Source organism: Alternaria dauci, chromosome 2, assembly GCF_042100115.1.
Source record: "Alternaria dauci strain A2016 chromosome 2, whole genome shotgun sequence".
NCBI lineage: Eukaryota > Fungi > Ascomycota > Dothideomycetes > Pleosporales > Pleosporaceae > Alternaria > Alternaria dauci.
In genome coordinates, this window is record NC_091273.1 from 4,858,099 (window position 1) to 4,869,829 (window position 11,731).

At 51.8% G+C, this 11,731-nt stretch overlaps 2 protein-coding genes across 2 annotated transcripts; one reads left to right on the top strand and one right to left on the bottom strand.

The window, feature by feature from the left end:
• Nucleotides 1-333: 333 nt before the first annotated feature.
• Nucleotides 334-4,581, top strand: ACET3X_003640 (uncharacterized protein; the record flags this gene model as incomplete). The annotated part of the gene is made up of 2 exons (XM_069448938.1): nt 334-3,523; nt 3,575-4,581. The coding sequence occupies 2 exons, from the start codon at nt 334-336 to the stop codon at nt 4,579-4,581; spliced, it is 4,197 nt and encodes a 1,398-aa protein (XP_069310187.1).
• Nucleotides 4,582-6,243: 1,662 nt separating this feature from the next.
• On the bottom strand, nt 6,244-8,340 carry ACET3X_003641 (uncharacterized protein). Its single transcript, XM_069448939.1, has 2 exons — nt 7,825-8,340; nt 6,244-7,761 (listed from the first exon to the last, which is right to left on the bottom strand). The coding sequence occupies exons 1-2, from the start codon at nt 8,315-8,317 to the stop codon at nt 6,878-6,880; spliced, it is 1,377 nt and encodes a 458-aa protein (XP_069310188.1). The 5' UTR covers nt 8,318-8,340; the 3' UTR covers nt 6,244-6,877.
• Between the last annotated feature and the right edge of the window lie 3,391 nt (nt 8,341-11,731).

Consider the following 11,731-nt stretch of genomic DNA (forward strand, 5'->3'; position numbering starts at 1 on the left):
CTGCGATAGCTGCCGCGGTGGAGGCGCAGAGGCAGGCGGAGCTGCACGGCATGTGATTGGCGGCTTCGGCGGCGTCGAGTGCGTGTGTCTCTCCCCCACTCATCCACGGGCAGCGAGGCGGTGCTAGGGCGGGCTGGCTGTAGGCAACCACCAAATGCACCCCAGTCAGCGCAGTTGACTGAACACGGGTCTTGTGCCATGACGACCACCTTCCAGGCAGGCGCATTGCACGCTCCCTTCATGTCTTTACCTCCTCACACTTAACACCCCCTCGTCCTCGCCTGTCGCGCGTCAGAATACCCGTTGCGACAAGCCCGCAAGCCAGTCGTGACCATGGAGACCATCAGTCGGCTGCCCCGACGCCTGACACAGCTCTACTCGGACACCAAAACCACATGCGATGCCGTCGTGGAACAGGACACCAAAGACATGCCCGAATCGCATGCGCTGCATCGCAAATTCAGGATACAGAAAGACCGCCTCATAACATGGGGCGTCGACTGGAGCGACAACTCAAAGGGGAAGCAGGGCGACATCGACGACAGCGTGGAAGAGGCAGGCATGACAGAGACGGTCACAAGCGTCCTCGGCACTATCAAGGAAATCCTCGATGAGGCAGACAAGATGCACCCGCGCACGTCTGCTGCGGGCGAGCAAAAGACACTGTCTGGAGAGAAGAGCCGGCCTGACGTCCCCTCGTGGGCGGCCGCCGACAGGTCACGTTACGAGGACCTCATCAAGGATCTTACCACCTCCATCGACATACTCTACGATCTCTCACGGAACCGAAGAGCCCAGAGAAGCAATGAACGTGCTATCAGTCCAGAAAAAGCTGTGCCGCGTCCCATCACATCTACTCCTGTGTTCTTGTCGCACGACTACAACGCCTCTGACCTGACGCTTGTCAACCCAGCCACCTTTCCTCTAAGCGCGCATACACCAAAGTCTCATCTTCCACCAAAACTAGATGCTGCAGACCTGATCCTCCCTGACGAGGAGCCTCCACCATATGAGAGCGTCGGGACTACCTCTGTTCGTGTTATTGGTCGTTTGCAATCTCGCCACAGCTCCACGAACCCCTGGAAGACGGATGGCAGTAAGAACATAGAGACTTGCGTTCTGGTTGACTACGCATGCTACGACCCTGCCTATCGATTCACTGGAGTATCTCCACCCACGGACCGTCTTGAGACCCTTCTGTCCATTTTGACAAAGCTGTCTCACAACCAATCTTTCCACGGTACTCTCAAGTGTCTTGGTTACTTTGAAGACCCCAAGCAGCCACGCTTCGGTCTCGTCTTCGAACTACCCACCTCAGTCTACTCAGGCCCAGCGGACTCTCACAAGCCAGTCGAGGAACTCAAGCCAGTCACACTGCTCAGTGTATTACAAACTGGCTCCAAGTCTCAACACAACTCTAACAGTGCCACTCCACCACTTGAAGATCGCTTTCGTTTGGCCTTCACGCTCGCCTTGACCTTCAGCAAGGTTCATGGTGATAACTTTCTTCACAAGGACGTCAACAGCACCAACATCATGGTGTTCAAGAAGAGCAAGAGACAATCTGCCAACAGCAGAGCATTACAATACTCGCTGCGGTCACCCGTCATATGTTCCTTCGATCTGTTCTCCGAATTCAATATCGAGGACCCCAGGACGACACCACCACTGAACATCTACCGTCATCCAGAAGACCCCAAAGTCACTGGAGACAAAGACCAAGAGTACAACGCTAATTTCGATCTCTATGGCCTAGGACTGGTACTACTCGAAATAGGATTATGGGTTCCTCTGCTTGACCTCTGGAAGGACAAGTACTCCCTGAGTGACTTCAAGCAACGGATAGAAGATGTATACATCCGTAGGCTTGCTTCCAAATGCGGAACGGCCTACATGCAGGTAGTGCGCGACTGCTTCTGGGCTGCCGATGTCAAGGGCGATAACACAATCGATGTCCCGCAGGTCTACACACGCATCCTCACCCGATTGCAGCGCTGCTGCATGCTTGACGAATCTGAACCTGGTTTCGACTTGAGCGAACTCAGACCGGGTGCCACGCCCATACAGCAAGCATCTCCATTGAAACGCAAGAGCCTAAGTCAGCCACAAATTGTAACAGATGCCCAGTCAAGCCCGTCGTATAGGAGCGCAAAGCGATGGGCACTGGAAAAGGGATCACAAGCGCTGGAAAGGACCAAGTCTCTCTCAAAGAAATCGCCTGATCTCTCATTGGCTCGTAATCCATCCCGGAGCTCGCAACATGCTATTCGAAAGAGCATCTCAGAAAGCCTGCGTATGATGAGTCCAAAACAAGAGGCTGTAGAGATGGAGTGGGAGCAGAAAGATCCCCTGGAAGAATCAGGTACTCTTGTCGATACTCCGCTAAACTCGCAAGACCTCAGCGACAATTCTTCCTTGTACAGGGAGCGTGTGATAACCGCTGCTTCAATTATTCAGCGCGCATGGCGACAATCACGCAATCCTCCCAATCGAGGCGCAACGCTGCAAGACTACAAGGACAAAATCACCATTATCCAGAAGGCCTGGCGGCAGACAAGACAAAAGCGAAGCAGCAACACTGTCTCAGCTCTGGTCAGTGACGGCCTAAGACACTGGCCGCAAGCTACCCTCGGCTATCCTACACCTGAACCCGAAATTCAAGTTAGGACAGTAGATTCTAATGAGAGCTATGTTACATCCTCGATACAAATTGAGACCGACATAGAACCCATTCCTCGGCCAAAACTTCGCCTCTTCCCTGTCAAATTCACGCCCGAGATTGTGGATGAGTGGCACTCGTCTATGTTACCCCGCCTTGAGCGTCTGATTGAACGCGCGCTCAAAGACTCCGAAGAGACTGTTAGCATCGATCTTGTGGCTATTGGAGAAGTACTCGAGAAAGCCAAGCCTACTATATTTGTGACCTGCACCAGTGTAGCAAAGGTCAAGACTATCCTCAGTCGTCGCTTCCGGTATGATGAGAACGTATATGATCTTAAAATTCGGAGGGGAAAGATCAGGCGGTCCAAAATGAGCCGTTCGTCGCGCCGAACTCGGCCACCTCATCGATCGATGATGAACACTAACTCCTACGATGCTGACATGCAAGTGATGAATCCCTATCATCAGGAGCGTCCACTATGTGGAGCTTCCATCGGAGCTTTCAATGGTGAACACTTGCCTCCAGTGTCTTATGGTGGAGTTATCTTGGTCGATGATGAGCCATTGGGCATGAGCGTCCATCACTTACTCGACGCACCGTCTGATGATGAAGACGATGTCGGTGAAGAACCCGATAGCCCTTATCCCAGTGATGTGATGCTATCAAGTGCAGCGAACAACCCATGGTTGATGGGTATGGGTGCGCAGCCAGATCTTTATCTGGAGTCGGAAGAGCCTGCTGCGATGTGGGATCTTGAACTCTCAGACGACGAGGACCTGAAGAGTGAAGACGAGGATGCTGATATCGACCCATTTGACTTTACCGACAGCGAGCTTGAATCTGACGATGACTCTGCAGAAGGTATGTCAACCGGATATTCCATGGAAGACTCTAATGCTAAACGTGTCTCAGACATGGCCGATTCTACCGTCTCACGTGCGACCATGGGTGACATTGACGGCGTTAATCCAGGCGAAGGTGAGGAGATTAAGATCACGCAACCAGCCATCGACGACGTCGACGCAGACTTTTTCCCCAATGAAGAAGATCGCGACGACGACCATCTTTCTTCGCACGAGCTAGGTCATGTTCATGCTTCTTCCGGCATTCGCCGCTGGAAACGCGATGGTATCCTCCACGAAATCGACTGGGCGCTCCTCAAACTCAAAGAAAATCGCCTTCAACCATATAACGTCTGTCAAGGGGGTCGCCGCTTCTGCATGGGCAGCATGACACCCGAACAACGCGCCATAGCCTCCAAGCTCGAGAAGCCAGTCAACCGGCGTAATTTTTCTCCAGAAGAAGACGAGTATCCGAACGGTGTGGCCCCCACATCCTCCCTTGGTGGTATGTCTGTGCATTGCTTTGGCCGGACAACGGGTCTCCAGGGCGGCATGATCAGCAGCGTCATGTCCGCCGTTCGCATCTACCACCGCAAATCCTTCTCCCGCTCCTGGCACGTCGCCGGCGGGTTTGGTAAAGGCGGCGACAGCGGAGCCTGGGTTGTGCAAAACGGCCACCACAAAGTCGTCGGTCACGTTCTCGCTTTCTGTCACAAGAACCAAATCGCATACATCTGCCCAATGGAAGTCCTCCTTGAGGATATCAAGCGCACACTAGGTGCCAAGCGCATCTATCTCCCGGGCTCTGTAGAGCAGACACTGTACAAGGCCAAGAAGGCTAGGCATCATGACGTTATCGAAGACCTGGGTTCGAGAGTGCACGGTCTAGGTATCGTGGATTCTGCGGTTGATGTTAGAGAGAGTTTGGGGTCTGGGCCGCCGGCTCATGGCGGTCTGTGGGAGAGGTTGGAGCGGGGAAGGGATAGCGACAAGGAGAATAGAAGATCTGCGATGAGGAGCAGTATCATGCGTGTCAATGAGGGGAGGGATGGGGGGTTGGAAATGAGTGTCAAGTAAGAGTCGGGCGGTTGGCGTTGATCAGGCGTTTGATGAGGACGGCGTGGCTAGGGGAGGGTATACCCTGTTGCTTTGTTATATTTCTGTTCAATCTCCAGATACTCCTCGTCCTGTTCATCCTGAAGTGAACTACACCTCGCTTGGATCTAAGAAAGGCGGACTGTTTATCCAAATCTCATATCATCATTACAAGAGAGCTAAGTCCAAACCCGTTCCCCAATCTCCTTACATAGACTCTCTACATCCTCCTCTTTCGCCATTCTAGCCCAGTACTCCTCGAGTTCAGCTGGATACCCTGTTTCGTTGAGCGGCCTGACCCATTCATTCGCCTTACTCCGCGCCACTCCAGCCCAGTAAGCCATCCTCTCCGGACGTTTACCATCTCTGTTCGAAGCGAAGTGAATAAGCAAAGACGCAGGGCGTGCCAGTGACGGTTTGGCAGGGTGTTTTGGGTTTGGTGGAAAGCCATTGAACCATCGTTGAGGCACATGAGCAACGGCAGAAGAGAAGGATGGCCGTTTACTAATCTCTTCCATGGCACTCTGCTCGCTGTACTTCAGCTGTATGTCTGGGTTGTACTCTTTCAGGCTCAGTGCAGCGGCGAAGAACCTTATTGCCCATTCGTTTACCCTAACGAGGAAGACGCCGTTGTTAAGGCCATGTCGATCGTTTGTCACCACCAAGTGAATGTCTTGGATCGGCGGTAAGAAGATGTGCAACGGCATGTTAGGGTTCATCAATATAGTATCCCGGTCGTGCCAAAAGAGCCATTCTAGTCGTTCCGCAGCGGGCTTAGCGAGTTCAGCTCCAAGAATCGTGAGCAAGTAGGCGTGTTTGGACCAGAGACCGGGAAGCATGCGTTCGCGCAGTATGAACTGAGGGTATCCATGGATATCGTTGTGAAGCTGGTGAGAAGCGATGGCCGCTTCGTAGACGGGATCCTCCGGACCAAATGACGCCGTGACTTTGCCAATGTGAGGAAAAGACTCCGACGATGGCGACGCGGCATGTGAAGCAGGGATCGATACAGGTCCAGGGACACGCGTTGGTATGATTCTGCTCGAGACTGATGTTCTTGTCGAGAGGAGAAACACAAGACCTAAGCCTAATGCGAAGAATCCGGCGTATTTCAGGATCCGGAATGGTGTGGCTCTTCGAAGGGAATACCGAGTGCAGGGGGTCTGGTTGTCTTCAGACCAATCGCTGGAAATGGAGCTGCGCCTGCTTTCGGTCATGATTGCTGTTGCTAAGACACGCAAAATCTTCGACGGCTACAACGGTGAGAAATGAGCGTCATGTGGAATCGATTGAATGCATCGACGGTCAGGTGTCTTTGTTTGAGGTCTCTCCAATGAAACGGGTCAGTGTGTGTTCCGTGGTATGGTAAGGATATGAGTTCAGAGGTTATTGGGGATCGTTGAAGTTGTTCAGCAATCCCGGGAGGTGCCATGGTCTCGGATCTTGGTTACTGCTAGGGTAGCCGCCTAATATGCCAATGGAGCCTTGCGGAGGATAAGCCACCCCGCGTTCAGCTAGTGCCGCTAATTGCTTATGTGGTGGCGCGTGAAACGCGTACGTGTCTCGAGTCGTCATGCTATGTATAGCGTGCGTCTTTTTAAAGGCTTCTAGGAGTACTTATTGCGGTGACAACGCAAGCTCGAGCGCTGGCTATCATTCTCGAGATCGTCCCCAAGCTATCTCGGTGAAACCTTGCGTCTAATACAAAAGCCGAGCCATCGGAGCCCGAAACCTAGGTACGATATCACGAGAGATCATCGCGAGCTGGATGTTGTCGGAAACGCCGGTAGCGGATTAATATACACGGATGCCGGTTGCGCTGCAAGGCCGGCTGCGGGGACTTCAGAGATCAACCTGGTTACTTCGTAATTCCATGGCCGTCATGCAGCTCTGCCGAGCCGCTAAAAGTTGCCATTATCTTCAGCCACCATCAAGAACTTCAACTCCAGACCACTTTCAAAACCTTCGAGCTTGCCCAAACTAACGATTTTGTAGCAAACGGTGATCACTCCTAGTGTGTTTAGTGCGGTTAGCAGGTCGAGAATGAAGACCTACGATCAGGCGAGCACACCACGGCCTAACGTCGGTGCATTCGCCTTAATCGCGTTTCTCGGCAGCTGAAGGTTCGTCTCGGGCATGAACAGATCGCGTAGACACAGCGAAAAATCTCATGGCATGTCATTGCTTCATATGGTCATTACAGGAAAGGAAACTCGTCGCCACATCCATAATCCACCTACAGCAACATCGGTCGAGGGGAGAAGACCAGCCTTACTGCTCACTTACCCAAGACCTTGCCGATACCATTCGAAGCATCGATCATACTGAGGCCGTTTGGGGTCTCAGTCTTACTGACAACGTCTGATGCGTCATCCGAATACCCGCTGTCCGACGCCGCTTTGCCACTTAGCGCGCAACTGCACTCTGGTACTTTCACCTGCTCTGATACGCTCATCGTCTTTGGTATCCTCGACTTCTCTCCGCCGTATCGCACAGTCGTCATACTGAAGAAGGCGTTCCCCGACAGATTTGCCCACATGCCCCTCAAAAAGTCCCACATCTCTTCACTCAAGTTCTCCGACTCAAGCCTTTTCAACTCCGCCCAGATCCATTGTTCGCGCTGCAGCAGAAGAGCGTACGACATTTCTAGTGCTGTGGCTTCGTCGGGGCAACTGAGCAGTTCTTGCACAACGGTGACGAAGTTGATTAGGTCAGGGCATTGGCCTGTGCGGTAGGCTCGTACTTCCTTCTCGTAGCTGTATATGTCATTGGCGATCGAAAGGTGCTCTGTCGCAAGCTTCATGAAGTGCGCGATGGCGGGGTCTTTCATGTTGATACTGGATGCTAGGGAGAACTTTACGGCAGCGAAGGTCCAGCCTGCGCAGATGTTTCCGTCGCGGAATCTGAGGTAGTCGTCCAATGACGTGAATTTCTCTGGGGGGTTAATAGACTGGAGCGCGTGGTTCCGGAGCTCTCTGTACATGTCTTCGCCTCCGTTTCCCTTTTGCGCATCAGCGGCACGCACGTCGAATGTGACTTGGTCGAGAAATGCTTGTAGAGGTGTCTTTGCAAGTTTCGATGTGTATTGGGGATCCTCTAGCCGCTTGCAAAAATCGTCGATCAACAGGGGAACCTCCTTGTCGCCTACTACTTCGCTCCGGTCTAGCGTTGAGGTTAGTCAGTTGGTCTAGAGCAGAGCCACGAAGCTGGGACGAGTAAACATACCATCGAAAAGGAAAAGCAGGCAAGCGAATACAGCTATGAGCTCGTATCGTCGTGCGTCCGTGGTAAAAGGGTACATGTAACCTGGGCAGCGCAAGACACGGTGCTTGAACCCAGGACGAAGTTCCCGACGTGCAATGTCTTGAATAGCCATTCCATGCTTTACTGGGAGATGTTCCGCATCTTTCTCACTTGCGAGAAGATAGATTGTTGTTCTCCCCGCCTCCAAACCCTCCTTCCAGAACCGGGTTTCGTACACATCGGCGATAGAGCTCCAGTAAGGAACGTCGCAGATGCCATTGAGCGGACTGAGGGTATTGAACACCCGTTCCTTAGTATTGTGAACCTCGCCTCCGCCCCTTGGAAAGGAAATAGGGCAACGACGAATCCAGGACGGATTGGACTGTAAAGGGTTGTGCAGATACCGTATAGGGCAGATTCGGTCCTGCTCGGCCTCACTGACAAGGCCTGTAAGAGAATAATGAGGGATAACCATGTTGAAACAATCGAACCCTTGAGATCGCACACTTTGAAACTTCTCATTCAATTGGGCTTGCAAGATACTTATGGGCCGAAGACACGTATTGCATGTATTACGAGTCAGCGCCCTGGCTTGGGTATTCTGACAGCGAGTGGACCAGGGTGGGATCCCGGAGAAATTTACTCATGCCGGTAAATACCCCTGCGAGATCAACCGTTTAAGCTTCCCGTTCTTATCACCTAGGATCAGCGCATACCGTGGCTCGACTGAAATACGTCCGAAACGGTCTTGGATGCTTGCGAGCTCCCCACATCTCGCGACAAACAGTACACATCTTGCCCTGCATGCCACTATCTTAGTCGCCCTGCCATGCGCGAGTGAGGCGTGGTCCGGGGGTTCCTGCCTTTTCGCGTTGTTTGGGAGACATCTCTGCCTTGAAGGGATTTATCATGAGGTCCGGCCCGTCTCGCGCATGACGGAGCGGCCCATGGCTATTGCCATTTGTCAACGTTTTTTTTCCTCTCAATGCTATTCCATTGGAACGGAAGAGCTACCTAACCACTTGCTAAGGCTGCCACCATTCCTTATTACGCAGAACGTACTTCGTTTGCGGTCCCCGCGGTGTTATTCTGGCCCTGGTTTATTGGGCAAAGGTTCTAGAGAACACTAACATTCTTCGTGCATATGCGACAATGACTGTATGCGTTCGTTAGTTCTTTTAGAGCTTTATCGAAATATTCGTTGCAGGCAGTAGACCTGGTCGTACGCGGGTGGGGCGTATGTTTGCGGTGATCCACGATGTTTTTGCCCAACCCTTCTGCCCGTTATCTTTGTGTCTACTGGAGGTTCTCAAAACCCGTCATTGGTTAAGCTCGGCGCTTATCCTCGAATGATTCTGGCATACACAGCATTCCATAGGGGCCATAATCGATAGACCTCGTTACATCGGCCCTTCACCGCTTTTTCTTGATTGGGCTTGTTCCGACAGTCCAAAGGGACAAGAACTACAACCGGGATCGGAGAGACTTCTTCAAGTGCGAGTTTGTGGCGTAGAGTACGACGATGCTTGGTGAGAAGTGAGTGCCAGCGGCATGAAATAAATGCTCGTGCAGTCGACGATGCTCATCTCCAGCTACATGTGGATCATATGCGGTATTGTGGGCCCAAGATGTTCAGATGAAAATCTGGGTATCACCTTCGACGACACGACTCCTGGAGCAGTTCCAGAAAGTAGCGCATTTTCGTTGGGTACCAAGAGGTCGCAGGTCGTTATGCCAAGACCGGCTTACACTTTACTACTGTATGAGCCTGGGATCATGTCCCGCTCGAAGATCGGCATATACCTATGTGTATACGATGTTCGCTGCGATGGAGCCGATTGTCATGTCGTGATTCGGCCTATGGCGCAATAGAGGGGTTTTGGAAGCAAAGTCATGGGCGGACAGAAACGTGGAACCTTTTTTGTGGTTCATGAACTTTTCCCAGAAACCATGGCGAGCCGTAGTCTTTGGCGTAAGTCTCAAATTCCGGCACACCGATATCAATCCTTATCGCAATGATTTATCACCACATACAGTTCGCCTGCTTGAATAGATCACAACGTACATGGAAAAGCTTAATGTGGGACTCTAGGTGCTTGTCAACCTTAAGACCTCAAAGAAACCTGACACGAACGGATACGCTATTGACTTACCAGCTTTCATACAGCGGCATGGTATCGTAAGACTACGACGTGCACCATGTAATGGAAATAAGAGATTTCCCGATCACACACTTCATTCTTCTTTTTGACGCACAATGCCTCCACGTTCAGAGTTAGATGAGTGGCAATCTGTGTCCATGGTTGAAAACATGATGCGTTTGACGGCTCTGACGGGTGACGCGTCTTCTACCACTATTGTGGAAAAGGGCGAAGGAATGACCATACCACTAGAAACATAGAGCGAAATTTTGGTTATCGAGTTTTCCGATAGGAATAATTCGAGGGTATTTAGGGTGGGTGGGCATGCCTCCCAACATGCTGGTCATACTACCCGTGGACTTCTTTCCAAAAACTGGGAGATGTTGCACTATACCTTGAGTTCATCACGTTCGGCACTGGGCAACGTCTGCCTTTTACCCCATCTCAGGAAGCTAAATATGGTACCGGGAAATTTCGTGTTGTCGCCCATTGCTTGTTTGCAAGTTTCGTCATTCTGGCAATTATCAACGAAGGACGCCCGTCATGGATGACCGTCGGTCAGGCACTTCGTTCAGTGAGGAAGTCGCACAACGAGATAATGTACAGGCGTACAGGAGATGGCGGTACAGCTCTGTAGAATTTGAAGTGACTTCCGTATTCTGGCGGCGATGCGAGGTCCGGTCTTGGCAGTCTCCGAAGGCTCCCTGCACTGAAGGGGTTACGATCAGCACCTCGCTCCCACCAAGCTTACATTCGCGTAACTATGAAGCTTTCATACTACAATGAACCAAGCACGTGCTTTGGACGCCCACTTCGCGAGTCGCCAAAGCTTTGTATTGCTGGTCTGACATCTCCGTATACGGGAGGTTGGGCGCTAGCGGAATCTAAAGAGGAAGCGCTAGTACAGAAGCAGATGTGGCGCAGCCCCTGACGTGGTCTTTGCTCTGGCGAACACAGCACGAACACCAAACGGCATGGCAGGAGCGAGCCCGAAGCACTGCATACAGTAGCATGGATCTGAATCAGTCCCCCTGGTATCCTGCCACCATGAGAGGAGAGGCATCGGACAAACTCTTTACGGGCAAGTAGGGAGTTACTCAACACTTTGCGTCGTTATTCACACTATACCGTTTATCACAATCGCATACTGATTGTTGCTGCTCAATGATTTACACAGGGTCGGCAACCTCAGCAATCATCAGCCGAACTGAACGTGCGTTCAATGGAGACGGGATCCTTCCAAACCCACGCTATTGGATACGCAAGAGCCACAAGGTCTAGAATTGAGGTTCAAAAACAAACATCGAAACCTCATTGGACAGCGGAAGCACAATTACTGTTCTTACGATGGGCGAGCTGAAAGCAAGATCACAATTGTCGGCATGTTATGAGGTATCAAGCCTTGGTCTGTGGGGAAACGTCCGCCTGTATTGGTACGGGCCCCTTACTCTTTTTCCCACCCCACAGCTGAGAGCTGAAGGAAGCATGCATAAAAGTGCCCTTGAAACTCGGCGAGCGACAATCTGGTATGAGGGGAGCAGAAGAATGTCGACATGACGATTGTAGTTTATGAGACTGCTTTCGAAAAGTCGACAAAGTGTTGTTTCTCAGATGCCTCACCATCCCAAATGGATGGGTCAAGACTGTACCTGAGCAAGCGTTTGCCTCCAAAAGCTTATGCTTCGTACTCGCATGTGCATTCAAGGGGAGAACCACTAGCGAGCGGTATGCTAATGCATTGCGCACGT

Bases quoted from the DNA above. Each gene is read 5' to 3' on its own strand.
- ACET3X_003641 (XM_069448939.1), bottom strand. From the start codon at position 8,317: ATGGTTATCCCTCATTATTCTCTTACAGGCCTTGTCAGTGAGGCCGAG. The intron at 7,762-7,824 runs GTATGTTTACTC...CCTCAACGCTAG, and splicing joins CCTGCTTTTCCTTTTCGATG to ACCGGAGCGAAGTAGTAGGC.